General features: G+C 43.2%; 1 protein-coding gene across 1 annotated transcript; it reads left to right on the top strand.

The window, feature by feature from the left end:
• Positions 1-9,882: 9,882 nt before the first annotated feature.
• Positions 9,883-10,856, top strand: LOC119251814 (olfactory receptor 1361-like). The gene has a single exon (XM_037519095.1). The coding sequence runs from the start codon at positions 9,883-9,885 to the stop codon at positions 10,825-10,827; it is 945 nt and encodes a 314-aa protein (XP_037374992.1). The 3' UTR covers positions 10,828-10,856.
• The last annotated feature ends 5,677 nt before the right edge of the window (positions 10,857-16,533 follow it).

Below are 16,533 nucleotides of genomic sequence, written 5' to 3'. Positions count from 1 at the left end.
AAACAGGGCTTGGTGGGGCTGTGGGATTCAGCAAGGAGCAGCTGGGACAATGAGGTTCTAATTTGGAGCCGTTAATAATAAAAGCATTTCTATTGACAAAATGTGATTTTTAAAACGATAATGAACACTGTATACATTAACATGCTGAGCTCTGACCTGACAAGGGGTGAAACAGAAACCAAAAGGCAAGGAATCAACCAAACTGTGTATGGGACCAAGAGAATTATCCAAGCTATAATCCCAAATGAGCCATGTCCTGACCCCCCACGCCCCTTCCATCCCATCTCTAGCCTTCCTGAGCTCAGGCCCAAATCCTGTGTCCCTCACTCACTGTCACACTCTTGGGGGCAGGGGTGGGGGCTCTGAGAGATTCAGGGACAAAAATACAACAACCTACTGCATAATACAAGTCAATATGTGCGAGTGTGGAGGAGACGGAGGGAAGTGGGCTGGGAAGGAAGGTGCTCCTGCCTAATTTACAGCGATCAAGGCAAAAGTCTGTTACTGCCAGCACCTGGGGCCACCGTTGCACCCTGGGTCCCACCTCTGCGAAGTCCCCTCTTTATGCCTGAGGAGTGGATCGTCCCATGCCCTCCCAGAACACACCCAAGCCAGACCCCATCCAACCTAGTGAGAGCTGCAAGGTACTGGTGTAGGCTCTGGGAGATTTTGTTTCTATTCCCCAAATATGTTAGTTTGAAATATGGGTAAAAATTAGCCCATCTCTTTACTTACATGACACTGTGTTCTCTTCACCCCGGATCAGAAAAACCTCTTTGAAATACTTGTCACTGTAAAGGAATAGTTAGAAGATAATCGAGACCACCGGTTCACCACTCAGGTTTGGAAGTTCATTCATTCACAAACACACTAGCGTGCTGCTGCAACCTTTCTGAATGAAAGTTTTATCCAAGGCAAAATAACACACTGGTTAGCTTGTTCTCCTAGCAAAGAAAAAGAAATCCTATAGTCATTTTTCTAATCTCTGCTTCCACCCCTGCTCCTACCTGATGCTCTCCCTTTCTAGGGACAGATGAATGTGCCTACTTTGCACTAATTACCTGCCAGAAGTTCCCATATACCCTGTATTCTAAAATACTCAAATCTGCGTTCATTCCTTGACTTTGAAACTCCCAAGAGCTTATTTCATTCAACAGATATAACTGCTTTTTTTCACACAGACAGATTATATGGAGAGCACCCCTATATTCACCACTTGTAGAAACCCACCTGGGCTGTACAGTTATCATTTTACTCTACTAGATTTATCCTGCATCTGTCCATATATTCATTTATTGAGTCATCTTATTTTTGTGAATTTCAAAGTATGATGCAGACTTCAACATGTTTTCTTCAAATACATGATATCATTAACTTGAGTTCAATATTTGTTTGTTTTTTGCTTTTAAGGATAAATTTATTTACAACAAAATGTGTAGATCTTAATATGCCATTTGATGAGTTTCAACAAATGTATGCATGTATGTAACCCAAATCCCTATAAAGATGTAAAATATAACCATTACCCTAGAAAATTTCCACATGCTCTCTTTCCGATCAATCCTCACCCCAATCCCCAGAACCCTAACATGTGTGAGATTAATCTGAGTTTTCCATATATCAGTTTTCCATAAATCCATACATTTATTACTGCTAGGTAGTATTTCTTTGTATCAATACACCACAGTTTGTATATCCATTCTTCTACTGATGAACCCATGAGTAGATTAGGAATAAAACTTCTATAAACATTTTTGCAAAAGCCTTTTTGATCTGGTCGTATTCATTTCTCCAATGCGGTCTGATTGTATGTTCTATATTATAACTTCCAAAATGACTGTACCATTTTGGGTTCCCATCAACAGTGCATGAGAGTTCATGTTTTCTGATGCTTTGTCAACACTTAGTTTTGTCATTCTTTTTCATTTTAGCCATTATGGTAGGTGTGTGCTCTTAAAGCCTCTGCTTCGTCATCATTTTTTTCCTAATGAACCCCACCGATATGATTTCTGATCTTTTGGGTTTATCTGGACTGTTCACTTGAAGCTGCTAATTTGCTATAAGTTCTTTGCCTAACCATTGCTATGGACTTCTGTTGCATTTAGTCTTCAAACATTTTTTTTTGTCTTAATTCATTTATTCTGGACTTTCTTTATCCTGTCTAGTTAGGATGACTGCATGATCCACTGTCAAATCCATGACCTTTTTAAGAATGAAAGGAAGAACTATAAGTAATTATGCCTAGACAATATGTATAAGATAGGACTTTTCCAGAAAAGCTACAATGTATATTCTATTCCACTGCTCCTGTTAGTCTCACTATTTTGGTTCCTAGGACTCTCTCCTCATCTTTGTATTATCTTAAATGTTCTGTTATAAATGGTCTTGGCTTCTCTGCAGGGATAACCCTCCCTCATGCAGCAGAATCTGCCTCCTCATCTATTCAAGTATAGCACTTCCACAGTTCTCCCCTTTCTCCTGAAACACTAGTTTCTCCATCTTTTCTGGATCTATTCCATAAGCATATGAACATGCTGTTACAGAATCAGTCTTAAAGCAGCTTCTTGAGGGCCTCCTGGTGGTGCAAGGGGTTAAGTCTCAGCACTATGAAGCTATCCACAGCCACTGCAGCATGAGTTTGCTCCCTGGCCAGGGAGCTACCCACATGGTGCAGCAGACCTCTCCCGTCTCCCCACTTCTCCCCTCAGCAGTGTATTTCCTCTGTCTGCCGGTTCTGTTCCCCACTCTGTCTCTGGCGAATCCTCTCACCCCCCTTCACCTCTGGCCTATACCCCAGTTCTTGTATGCATAAATAAATAAATCTTAAAAAAAAAAGGTAGAAGTTTCTTGAACCCCTCTCATCTCTTTCTACCTATTGCCCACTTCGTTGACCCTCTTGACAGCACAGCTTCTGAAATATTAACAATACATATTATCTCCATTTTTTTTTTTCTATTCCCTCTTGAATCTGAAGTTGTTTTTAGAGTTGTTGGGTTTGGAGAGTGGGGTCCTTGGGTTCACTCTGGGAAAGGTTTTGATACAGGGGGAAGGGGCACTAAAACTGGCCAAGGACACTGCCCAGATAGTTTACCGGTCACCATCTGAGTTTTCCACGCGTGCACGAGCGTGTAAATACAAGACCACACTCAGGCTCAGAGAACAATACTGGAACTTATTTAACAAACCAGGGAAAAACAAAGAGTTACTGAGGCCACAAATTGCCATTTACCTCATCTGAAGCAATGTCCAGTGTTTTCAAGTCCTAAAGATGGCGACTCCCAGCCACTGAGGATATGGAGCTCCTCTCCCGAACAGTAGGCCACGCTCCCAAGATGGCATCTTCCTGCTACTGAGGACCAGGATCCAACTCACAAAGATAGCAGAAGACACAACAGGAGATGCTCCCAGTGTTGCCGAGATGTCCCCGCACTCAAAACAGCAGCCGCAGAGGCCAACCAACCCAACCAGTGGCCAGACTCATGCAGCTCAACGAGGAGTCTGCTCCGGGTCTTCACCTTCCCTGCCAGGCTATAAATTAGTAGCCAGCAAAATCTGGAACAGTTTCAGTTGCTCGGCTACTTGCAAAGCCTCAGAACTTTTCCTGTCTGAGGTTGGCTGCTGGAGGCCTGTCCACATCCTGCAGAATCCTGAACCAGCCTTCAGGAAGACTGGCACAGTGGGGCCTGAAATTGCTGACCCCAGAATCCCTGAAGATTCCCCAAACACTGAAATCCAGAACACTCAGCCCTGATCACTGAATGCTGGGGGCTGCTTCTGCAGTCACATTTTTATCAGTCTCTTATGACCCTGCCTGATACTTGTTTCACAATTTCCTAGGGGTAATTTACCCTCACCAGAACCCACCTTCAGGGGGTGCCACCTATAACAGTCTTTGGCTTCAGCCAAAGGTTAGTTTTACCAGAGCTCCCCTTTCAGCAGCACCTGCAAGTTTCCCAGCCCAGTTTCTCCACTAGACAGAGACGTCAGTTATATCCAGAAGGGCGAGTTTATTATAAAAGGGAGAGAAGAATAAAGGACACTTGCATAGACACAAGCAGGCAGAAAGGGCTGCCCTGAAAGGGACAGGTTTGCTGAAAGGCCTGCGTGGTCGCAGGGAGGCGGCCTTGAGGAAGCTGCCTCCACTGAGGGAGGTCAAGGCAGAGGAGGCCTGGCATGGTATAGGTCACAGGCAGGCAGGAGGGAAAAGATTGGTGAAAAGAAACACCCGCATAGGCACGGGTGGGCAGAAGGGCTGCTGCCCTATGCCAGTGCAGAGAGTGAGCTGATACAGTCTTCTTCTCTTTGGGAGGGGCTCACTCCTGTGTGGAGTGGTTTGTTTGCTGCTGATTTTGGGTAACTATGTAGAACTTGAAAGGGACCAGAGAATCTACAATGGCCCCCAATCTCCACATGTTTACCTCTGGTCTGCGCCCTAAGACACTAACAGCAGCTGACACTTTGCTTGGGTCTGTGGATTGGCACCTAAGGAGTTTTAGCTCCTATCATTGGTTTAATGGCTACGTCAATCACTTCTACCTCCACACCCAGCTCTTGGCATTGTGTGAGCCAGGTTTCTGACCTAGTGGTGCCTCCTTTCCGGATTCTCTACCCTTATCCTCCATCAAATTCATTACAGGTCAGTGTTTCCCCACTAGCCCATAGAAACCATTCTGAATAGGAACCAGCAGTGACCTCCCTTTTGCTCATTCCAGTGGTTAGTTCTCAGCTGTGCTCTTATCTGTCCTACATGGAATATTTGCTCCTTGAAAAGTTTCCACGGCTTGGCTTTCAGAATATCTCACATCCTAGTGACTTTTCTCTGTTTACCTAGTAGGTTCCTCTTTATCAGCCTGAACTCTTGATATTTGAATGTTCCAGGTCTCAAAACACATTATTTGAAAATGTGCTTTTTTTTAACCTCTTAAGTGGATTTCCAATTAGCATTTTATAATACATTTTTTCCTCACTTTGTGCATACTCACATACTCCCTTTTTATTTGTTGGGGGGGAAAAAAAGGAGGAACACAATCTCTTGTCCCTGCAGCTTACCCATACAGAGTGTGTGCTGACTGAGACACTTGAAGGCCTTGAGTTCTCACTGTTCCAGTCCACAAAGGGTTTTAATTAGTAGCCTGCAACATGCCACCAAGCAAGAGCTTTCACCTGTTGTAATAAGCTTTGAAAACTGTCACTGACTTAGCTTCTATATGGATGAAAGACTTTCAGACATTTGTTTTTCAGAATAGGAAAATTTCATCCATAATGTTCCTTCATAATCAGTTTTTCCAGAGTTTCCAAAAATTTTTCAACTGAGTCATACCACAGACTCACCACTCATTTTATTGCAGGACAGGGAGAGGGGCACCCCAGAACCCCCAAACTTGCCTGCTCTAAACAGTTTCTCCCATCTGCTACATCAAGACAAAACATACTCTAATGCATAATGGAAAGAAACAAATACAATTTGTGTGCAGCACAGAAAAGGGGAAGAATGGAGAATAGAGTTTTCAAATCAAGCACCTGAAGTTACCCATGCCCTGGTGAGTAAATGCCCAGCCAAACAGGATTGGCCCAAACCAGGGCCTCTGAGGCCAGAAAGCCTGCCACAAGTCTAAAGCACCTTCAGGGGAGGTGGGGGAGGGGCATAGAAAAGGGTCAGAAACAGCCAGACAAGTCTGGGAGGAAAAGAGCAAAATCAAAATAAAGATAAAATCTGCCATTGTTAACCTCCCCACGAGTCTCTCACCCACATCAGTTTCAACCAGTCCAGGACCAAGAAGCAAGTGCAACTTCTTCACATGTCTCTCTGCTCCATGTGCCTCCTCCAGGTCTCCTTCTGGCTTCCATCCTGCTTCCTTCCTTCTCCAGTCTCCTCTCCAGCTTCGTCTCCTCCCTGCTCAGCTCCACCCTCCCTTGGGTGGGTCAGGGAACATGGCACGTCCCCTTTTCTTGAGGACCACCCTGTTACAATTTCACATTATGTAATGAAAACCAATTCTTGAATCGTTTGCAATACCCAGAACACTTCTAATCTCCTGGCTTCATTTCATATAGAAACAAGGTTTCTATACACTAATTTTCACATTTCCAGTTTACTGACAGTGTGATTAAATTTTTGATATTTCCTTCAAGAATTTTTGCTTTGAAAAAGTGTTGCATTGAAATATCACTTATATTGATGATTAAACTTCTCAGGCTCCTTTAGTTTAGCACTTCCACATTCCCACCTCTGCAGTGTCTGGAATCTCTCCCAAACATAGGGAGAGGTGGACAGGCACATGGAGGGCAGGCAGATCCTGTGACTGGACCTCTTCTGTGAGCCGTGCATACAATCTTCAGTGGGACCATTTAAACACTGAATCTTCTGACTCTCCTTTGTCATCCTTACCCTTGCAGATCCTTCCTTAATTATCCAGTGGTAGTGACTACTTTCTACGCAGGTGTGTGTGTGTGTGTTTTAGGGTGGGGAGGGGGGTTCTGCTTCTGCACAAACTCTTGGGGAACAGCAGTGCCATCTTTCATTGGAAGTACCTGCAATTATGAGCTACAGTATGGAGGTGAGGTTCTGCTTTGCAGTAAATACTCCAGCATTTTTACTCTGAAATGGCACAAAGAGGCATGCTGGAGGTGGTGCGCCCCAAACGGGGACAACTGGCATGTTCCATGAGTCTTCCATACTCCATCTGGTCCATCTTTCAGGTGTCAGCCCCACCTATCTACCCTTTCAGGTTAGTATGGGTCACCAGATGTTCAAAACTTGAGTTCACCATATAAGGTGACACAGGAAAAGAACTGCTTGCTTTGAGAGTATTGAGAAAAACCTATCTGGCCCTTCTGGGGAGACCTACACCACACATCTGTTGCAGCTGGATGGAGTCTGGGGCCAGGAGTGGTACTTGGTGACATACCATTGTCAGTGATGTGTGTTCAAGTCGTGACGTGACATTTATGCTTGGAGGTAGCCGGAGAGTTGGTTCACTAATCACACAGTTCTACAGAATGCTGTGAGCCTTATAGCTGCTATGTGACCTCTGAGCCTGGTCTCCTGTTTCCAAAAGGTAGCCATTATCATTTTCAAGAATTCTTTTTCTGCTTAACTCAGGAAGACTTCATTTTTTTTTAAAGATTTATTTATTTATGCATACAAGAACTGGGGTATAGGCCAGAGATGCCGGGGGTGAGAAGATTCACCAGAGACAGAGTGGGGAACAGAACAGGCAGACTGACTGAAATACACTGCTGAGGGGAGCAGCGGGCGAGACAGGAGAGGTCTGCTGCGCCATGTGGGTTGCTCTCTGGCCAGCCAGGGATTGAACTCGTGCTACAGAGGCTGCAGATTGCTTCATAGTGCATTGCTTAACCCCTTGCACCACAGGGACACCCTTGTTTTTTAAAAAAGACTTATTTATTTATGCATACAAGAGCTGGGGTACAAGCAAGTGGTATGGGGGGCAGGGTGGGAGGATTCACCAGAGATAGAGTGGGAAGCAGAAACAGGCAGATCTACTGAAATACACTGCTGAGGGGAGCAGCAGGTGTGACAGGAGAGGTCTGCAGTGCCATGTGGGTCAGCTCCCTGGCAGGGGATCTAACCCCTGCTGCAGTGCTGACTCTTAACCCCTTATGCCAGCAAGGAGGCCCCTAGGAAGACTTGTTTTTGTTATTTGTAACTAAGAACTGTGAGTGAGGCCATAACGTAGGCCAGGCATTGTCCTAAAAGGGCAGTCATCATTGTTTTCTCCTGTCTTTACTACTCTGTGTCGTTGCGTTTTTTCCCATCTCTATAGACTTTTGCTTCTCCATCCATGGGTGGTCAGAGGAGAGTTGAATGCTTTTGGATTTACATATTCTGGCAAAATTTTACTGAGCATGACCCACCGACCCTCAATTGCAGGTCCAGGTTCCCTAATCCAATCTTGAAGCCTCACTGGGCAGAAAGTGTTAGAGTATAAACTGGGGGGATGGAGCATACACTTCTGTGATCATTGATTAGGGGATCATTCTCAGAGAATGATCCTATTTTCCTGCCTAATGATCAATATTCCTACCTATTATTTCCTACCTGGCAAGCCAGGTATACAACCAGAAAGAAGTCTGGGCCTCCCTGGTGGTGCAAGGGGTTAAGATGTGGACTACGAGGCTGTCCGCAGCCACTGCAGCACAAGTTCCAGTTCAACCCCTGGCCAAGGAGCTACCCACATGGTGCAGCAGACCTCTCTTGGCTCACCTGCTGCTCCCCTCAGCAGTGTATTTCAGTCAGTCTGTCTGTTCTGTTCCCCACTCTGTCTCTGGTGAATCCTCTCACCTCCCACACCCCTGGCCTGTACCCAGTTCTTGTATGCATAAATAAATAAATCATAAAAAAAAGAACTCTACCATGGCAGGGAATCATAGCCTGCTATGCTCTCTCTGATATGGTTATCTCCTGGCCCAGACAAACTAGTTACCCTTTACACCAAAGGCTATAAAGAATGAAGGACCACTCTGATGTTAAGCTCCACCTTTACTGTCTGCAAATGAATCACTAACTCTACATAATAAACGACCAGATGGGAGGGAACAAAGGGAATCCACTTAGATAATGCTAATTACCCCAGTCAGTTCCTGAGCAAAGAAAATTTTAAAAAAGTCTTTTAATTACTGTAATGTCATAAACATAAACCCATATCAGCAAGGTGATGCAATTCGAAGTCTCAGGGAATTTTCTGTGGGATTTGTCTCCACCCAGACTCTGTCCCCAAGCTCTGACCCAGGAGTCAGAGAATATACTTTGTCATCATTGTTGGGTCCACAGGGACCAGGAAATTGGTGGGATGATTACTTTCTGCTTGTCTGTAATGAGGCTCACAGGGAATCTGGTCTCAACGGCCATGGAAGCTACAGTAAATACCTGCCTCTGACTCCCCCAAACATCCCTCCTGCACAGAGCGCTAAGGTCGTGCACTTCGCTCTCCATGAGCTCAGCACCTGCCTCCATTTTCAAGGTTTTCCAAACCTTGTAAAAAATAAGAGCATTGCCCAGTTCCTCCAAAGTGAAGGCTTGATAGTCGCAGCACCAGCTCCTCCAGGTGAGATGACAAAAGTGGAGCTGTCAGTATTTCTTTACTGATGAGTGGAGGTCCTTGAGGAACCCCCTTGGTTAAATCTTCCTTGTCTTCAGGTGTAGCCTGAAGACAAGTTATTTTAATTATTTTATTTGGTTAGAACCAAATAAAATATAGTAAGTGTCCTGGATCCATCAGCTGGAGGTTGAGAGAAACTCAGTAGCAATCAGCTGTTTTTATTGTCTATGTGCTACTACAAAGTGGGCTAAATGTGACTATTACAGGAGAAGTACACAGTAGAAAAAGAAGGACTTTCTATGTACCTTATGTTTCTGTTATTTGATAAAATTTTAAAATTGAGTTTAGTGAGGGCTTCCCTGGTGATGCAAGGGGTTAAGTCTCAGCACTGTGAAGCTATCAGCAGCCTCTGCAACACAAGTTCGATCCCCAGCAAGAAAGCTACCCACATGGTGCAGCAGACCTCTCTTGTCTTGCCCGCTGCTCCCCTCAGCAGTGTGTTTCAGTCAGTCTGCCTGTTCTGCTCCCCACTCTGTCTCTGGTGAATCCTCTCAACCCCACACCTCTGGCCTGCACCCCAGCTCATGTATGCATAAATAAGTAAAATAAATCTTAAAATAAAATTGAATCTAGTGATATCAGCATTGTCTGGGGCTGGGAATTGGAAGTTGAGGGTGTGGGGAATAGGAGCAGGTACTGATTTAACAACTGCGACACAGGATTTGTTAATACAGCTGTGACTGGAACTTGGGTTATTGAGGTCAAACCCTTAGCTTTTGGTTTCTAAAGTTTGTGTCTTTTCTGCCCCTGGGCCAGACCCATGGGAGGGGGAAACCAGTCCAGTGTCTCCGAGTTCCTTCTCCAGGGGCTCTCCAGGCTGCCCCAACAGCAGCAGTTCCTCTTCATGCTCCTGTTCCTCAGCATGTACCTGGCTACTGTCCTGGGGAACCTGCTCATCCTCCTGGCCATTGGCGTGGACTCCCGCCTGCACACCCCCATGTACTTCTTCCTCAGCAACCTGTCCTTCGTGGACATTTGTTTCTCTTCCACCTCTGTCCCGAAAATGCTGGTCAACCATATACTAGAGAGTCAGGCCATCTCCTTCTCTGGCTGCCTTACACAGTTGTATTTTCTCATCGTCCTTGCCGACATGGACAATTTCCTCCTGGCTGTCATGGCCTATGACCGCTTTGTGGCCATATGCCACCCCTTACACTACTCCACAAAGATGACCCACCAGCTCTGCGCCGTGATGGTGGCCGTGTCCTGGGTCATCGCCATCCTCAATGCCCTGTTGCACACCCTGCTGCTGACTCCACTCTCCTTCTGTGAGGACAACGCCATCCCCCACTTCTTCTGTGATGTCACCCTCCTGCTGAAACTCTCCTGCTCTGACACCCACCTCAACCAGATGATGATCCTTATCGAAGCAGGAATAATAATGATCGTTCCATTTATTTGCATCTTGGTGTCATATATTCTTATCACTGGCGCTGTCCTGAGAGTCCCGTCCACAAAGGGAAAATGGAAGGCCTTCTCCACCTGCGGCTCCCACTTGGCTGTTGTTTGCCTCTTCTATGGCACCATCATATTCCTGTATTTCAACCCTTCATCCTCGCACTCAGCTGAGACAGATATAGCAGCTGCTATGATGTACACCGTGGTGACCCCCATGCTGAACCCCTTCATCTACAGCCTTAGAAACAAGGACATAAAAGGGGGGCTTGGCAAACTGGTTACTATGAAATTTATTTTCACTCAGTAATAAACATGGGCTAGGAAAGTCATCAAAGTTACCAATTGCTAAGAGAAACTTGTTTGTTTTTCCTAGTGTGTGGACCTTAGTGTTTGTCTTTTGTAAGAGAAACATTTATGGTCTGTTTTGGGAGAACAATACCCTTGACACACACTCCTCAGATTATAGATGGAATGAGAGGTCCTTTCACCACATCACTTGATTATTCCTACTAATCCCATCACAGAGTGTAACAAATATTGACACCCTAGAATCCTCATTCTGAATGCCCTTTCTTTTCTTTAATTGTCCTATGATATTATCTAGACCTTCCAGTGTGGTGTTGAAAAGGAGTGTGAGAAGGGAAAGGCTTGTTATTTATTCCTGATCTTAGGGGGAAAGCACCTGTTTTTCACAATGTATGTGGTCTTAGCTATACATTCTCTATCAAGTTGAGAAACTTTTCACCTATTCCTTGTTTACTGAGAGTTTTTTCTTTTTTTACTGTGAATGAATATTGGATTTTCTCACTGCTTGTTCAGTATTTGGAGTGATCGTGTGATTTTTCTTCTTTGTTGATGTGATAAATTGTATTAATTGACCTTCAAATTGACCTTGAGCCAGTCTTGCAGACCTGGAGTAAATGTCATTTGGTCATTTGCATAATTCTTTTTATACACAATTGGATTCAGTTTGCTAATAGTTTGCTGAGGATTTGGCATCAATGCTCATGAGAGATACTGGCCTGTAGTTTTCCTTATAATGGTTTTGGTTGGTTTGGCATTAGAAAATGTTGGTCTTGTGGAATGAATTGTAAGTGCTACTTCTGTTTCCATTTTCTGGAAGACACTGTAGAAAACTGGCATTATTCCTCCCTAAATATTTTATAGAATTTGACAGCAAAACATCTGTGTCTGGAGTTTTCTAATTCTGGTGGTTATTAATTATTCACTCAATTTCTTTAATCAAAACTGGCCTATTCATATTATTGGCGTTTCTCCTTGTGTGAGTTTTGTTAAGTGTGTCTTTCAAGGAGTTGATCCATTTCATCTAAGTTATCAAATTAATGGGTATAGAGTTGTGCATAATATTCCATTATTATCCTTTAATGTTCATGAGATTAAAAGTGAGAGTAATAATTAATTTTTTTTCATATGAATATCCACTTGTGTCGTCACAAGTTTTTGAAAAGCAACTTTTCCTCATTGTAGATCATTGTTATCTTTGTTTTTAATTGGAGTTTTCATTTATAGATATTTTCACTGTCTATAGAATACTGGTATATAAAAAAATAATTCTGGTTTAGCAGTTCTTTATCTTGAGCCTTTCACAGATGTCACTAAATTATCTATGGCTTCCATGCTCTTTATTTGCAAGTCAGGTATTAATTTATTGTTGGGTTTTTTAACATAACATAGTATATCTTTGGATGATCTTAATATTTTCTTTGTGTGTGTGTTTAGCAGATTGAAAATGCTACCACTAAGTCTTATGATTCTGCTCTCTTGAGGTGTTTCAGAACTATGCCTAGTGTACTGTCAAACTAATGAGATATTTACTTTGGTTATTCTATTTTTTAGTCTTTGGTAATTGTTTTAGTTTTAATTGTTTCACTGGGGAAATGCTACACACTTTTGTCTGATTTTTTCCAGCATGTCTCTTTTTTCAACATGTTTAAAGTAATTTTCTTAAAATTCTTGAATCTTAATTCTATTCTGTTGGATTAGCACTAAACCTATTCTTACTGTTCTTTCTTTCTTTGTGTTCAGTGATATGATTCTGTCACTGCTTATGCCTAGTTATTTTGATTAAATACCATTTTGCAGGAAAAAGATTGCTGACAGCCATTGATATAATATCAGAGGCAGTTTCGTTTTTCTTCTATCCAATTCAATGAAATAGTTATGAACAACTTAATCTGCTCAGAGACTGAAATCAAACAAGTAGAATTTTGGTGAGGCCCCATTTTTCTGCATTTGCCTTATTTGCCCTCCAGTTCTTCTAACTAAGTTACTGGGGCTCTTCTGCTATGTGGGTATAGCTATTGGACATGATAAAGACTCCACATTTGAATCTTAACTTGTAAAGACTCCAAACTAGTGCTGGATAGGAAATTTGGGGGTGGAAACCATTTAGAGAGAAAAATAAGAACTTAATGACTGTTTTCTGTGTAAACACCTAATATGTGAGTCACCACCGTCATAAAGGAAAGAAGACCAAGAGTGACTGGTGACTTGTATTTTAAGATAATATGGGACCAGTCTTAAACATTGGAAACATTCCCCCAAAAATTGTTTATAAAAAAAGTGGCATAAAAAGGAAAATCCCTCCTCATCTCAGCAATCAAATCTGGCACTACGGAAGTTAACAAGATCATATGGGATTGTTTGTAAATTAATCTAAAGATTTCAATTGGTAAAGAAAACATGAGGGAACAAGAAAATCTTATTAAACAAGTTTTACCATGGAATAGAAAACAGTAGAATCCAAGGACCAAAATATCATTGTTAACATTGAAAAGAATAGAACCTGCACAACAGAATTAGCTGGGAATATTTTAAATATAGCAATGCTTGAGGTCCTCTCTGGTGGCTCAAGGAGTTAAGCACTATGAAGCTGTCCACAGCCACTGAAGCAAGGCATGGAGTTTGATGCCCAGCTGGCCAGGGAGGTGATCCACATGGCACAGCAGACCTCTCCTGTCTCTCCCACTGCTCCCCTCAGCAGTGTTTCAGTTAATCGGCCTGTCCTGTTCCCCACTCTGTCTCTGGTAAATCCTCTCACCCTCCACACCTCTGGCCTACACCCTAGCTCTTGTATGCATAAAAAAATCTTTTTTAAAAAATAGTAATGCTTAATATCGTCTCACATGATCTAATACAGTGGGTTTCAAAAGGATCTGGTCTTAGAAAACATTTTTTTAGCTCCTGAACATATTCTAATAAGTATCCAAGTTTGAGAACCGTTGATATAGGAGACATGAGAAATTGTTAAGGTTGTTTTAATAAAGGGAAATTAATATATTGAATGCCAAATCTTCCAAATATTAAATTTTTTTAAAGTTTAGTAATGGATTAAAAAAAGCAAAGCATTCACTACTATCTTGTATAAAAAATCAAGTTTATAGTGGAAATAGGAACAATCGACTTAGGGGAAAAAATGAACAATAACTTCATTGTAATTAAAGGCAAAGGACTGAATCCCTATGGACTAGTGCTGGAGCCCAGCTCCAGTGAGCAGGGTTGAGGAGAGGGATCCAAAAGAACCATGGAAAACAAAGAACTGACAGACAAAAAGAGAGTTTAAGAGAAGCGGGACCACAGGATAAAGGACTTCTCAGTCCAAGCATTAGCATCCTGAGTGCCTGGAGCAACTCATACTTATTGAGACAGACTGCCCCTGGGTTAGTTACAAGACCATGCATTATTCTTTTATTTCTTAGTATTCAGTATAAATCTGGCACAGTCACCGCCAAGGTTCTGCATTATCAGGTTGTTCTGTTCTTGCTTCTAATGTAGTTTGTCCCCCAGGTGTAGCTTCGCTGACACAAGCAAGAACAGCCTGATCTGCTCACGGGCCGATCTTCCGACCTGCGCTGATCAGTCTGTGAGCCAGGCCCAGTCTTCCAGCCATGACCCTGGTGTTTTGCTTGTCTCAGCACTTTTTTTTTTTTTTAAAGATTTATTTATTTTATTTATACAAGCACTGGGTACAGTCAGAAGCGCAGGAGGGTGAGAGAATTCACCAGAGCCAGAGCGGGGAGCAGAGCAGGCAGACAGACGGAGAACACTGCGGAGGGGAGCAGTGGGCGTGGCAGGAGAGGTCTGCGCGCCATGTGGGACCCTCACCCGTGGCCAGGGATCGAACCGGTGCTGCAGAGGCTGTAGGCAGCTTCTCAGCCCAGCGCTCAACAGCTGTGCCACCAGGGAGGCCCGCTTGTCCTCCCTGGCCCACTTTATGCCTAAGGGATCTCCAACATCTCCCCCTTTTTTATGTTTTAATGCAGCCTTGACAGTGAATATGGCAGCTGCGCTCAGTTGCTTCTGCTCCCAACACTGGTTTGCTTTTGTAGAGGACTAGAGAAAGCAACAGACATGCAAAAACAAGGATTAATAGAATAATAGGGTGACCCCCAAAGGTTTTACATAATTTAATGGGTTTAACTTTGTCAGTCCCTTTATCATGGAATCATTTACATCCTCCCACTACCAGATAAAAGCTTGGCAAATGTAGCCTGAATACCTTGTTGCAATTGTTGCATTAGCTCAGAAGTATTTACATTTTCTTGTACATGCAGCTTAACCTGTTTCCAGATAGTATTAGTATAATTGTACACAAATAGAGTCACACAAATTGAGTTTATAGTGTCCAGAGGGCTTGTTGATGTTCACCAAGTCAGCATGCAGCAGCTTCAAGGCATCAAGTCTTGATCTGATGTTTTAGAGGACCGTACAGTCGATGGAAACAGATTCTCTTTTTTCTTTTTGACTGTATAGGTGGCATCCCAGGGGGCAGCTGGATTGCTAATGGCTGGAGTCTTGGAATAGGGTTGATTCCTCTATCATGATGCCAGCACATGATAGATGCATGATAATCATACTGAACTCCTCCTTGAGGGAGTTGTGGGTTGGATCCTGGTCCAAATTGTGTGATAGTGACTGAATTAAGATATGCCTCAAGATCACCATTTTGTCTATCTTCTTTAATGCAATACATCATTACACTGCCCATACCCCTTTTAGGACAGGAGCCACCTTTTTTTCCAAATAAGATGGAGGGACAGATGAGGCCTCCTCTTCCTGTTTTTTTTTTTTTTTTTTTTTTTATGGGATAATTAAGCAAAGGGGTTATCAGGCAGCTTTCTTTTATTGTCTTATGGCTTTTAAGTTTATACTCTTTTATTTATTTTTTTTTTAAGTTTATACTCTTTTAAACTCTCTTTCTCCTCTTGGGCATCTCCTTCTTCTGGCTCACTATCTTTCTCATCTTCACTAGACTCTGAGGATGAGCCCTCTTCTCCCCTGCAAAGGTTTTAATGCCAGGGAGATCAAATTACACAATGACCAAACTGATAGTGGAAAAGTCACCCCTTGACAGTGAGCAACTCTCAAGCATTTAACCATTTCCTTCCATTGTTTTATATCTACTGTCCCCTGCTGGGGTAAACAATTACAATGAGCTTCTACAAAGCGAAAGAGCTCTTGGAAGAAGGAGGTGTGCACTTTTACACCCGATCCTTTCAGCAAAGTTTTAAGAAGCTTGACAATACTCAGACTTTTTACTTTCATTTTGTCCCATTGCTACCCTGTGAATCCCAAAGCTTCCCCTACCCCAGGCAAGGCCTACCTTCATTTGTTTAATCAGCTGTCGTGTTCCTCCACTCAGGCAGAGCTTACCTCCTTCAGGTCCCTCTTTGGGTGCCACTTGCCCAAGCCCACCTCCGGTGAGCAGGGTTGAGGAGAGGGATCTGAAAGAACCATCAAAAACAAAGAACTGACAGACAAAAAGAGAGTTTAAGAGAAGTGAGACCAGGGGATATAGGGCTTCCCAGTCCAAACACAAGCGCCCCGAGTGCCTGGAGCAACTCATATTTATTGGGACAGACTGCCCCTTGGGTTAGTTACAAGACAATGCATTATTCTTTTATTTCTTAGTATTCAGCATAAATCTGGCACAGTCACCGCCAAGGTTCTGCATTATCAGGTTGTTCTGTTCTTACTTCTAGTTTGTCCCGCA

This window comes from Talpa occidentalis, unplaced genomic scaffold (assembly GCF_014898055.3).
Source record: "Talpa occidentalis isolate TD23 unplaced genomic scaffold, MPIMG_talOcc4v2.1 talOcc4.2, whole genome shotgun sequence".
In the NCBI taxonomy this organism is placed as follows: Eukaryota; Metazoa; Chordata; class Mammalia; order Eulipotyphla; family Talpidae; genus Talpa; species Talpa occidentalis.
This window is presented reverse-complemented; position numbering and strand designations above follow the sequence as displayed.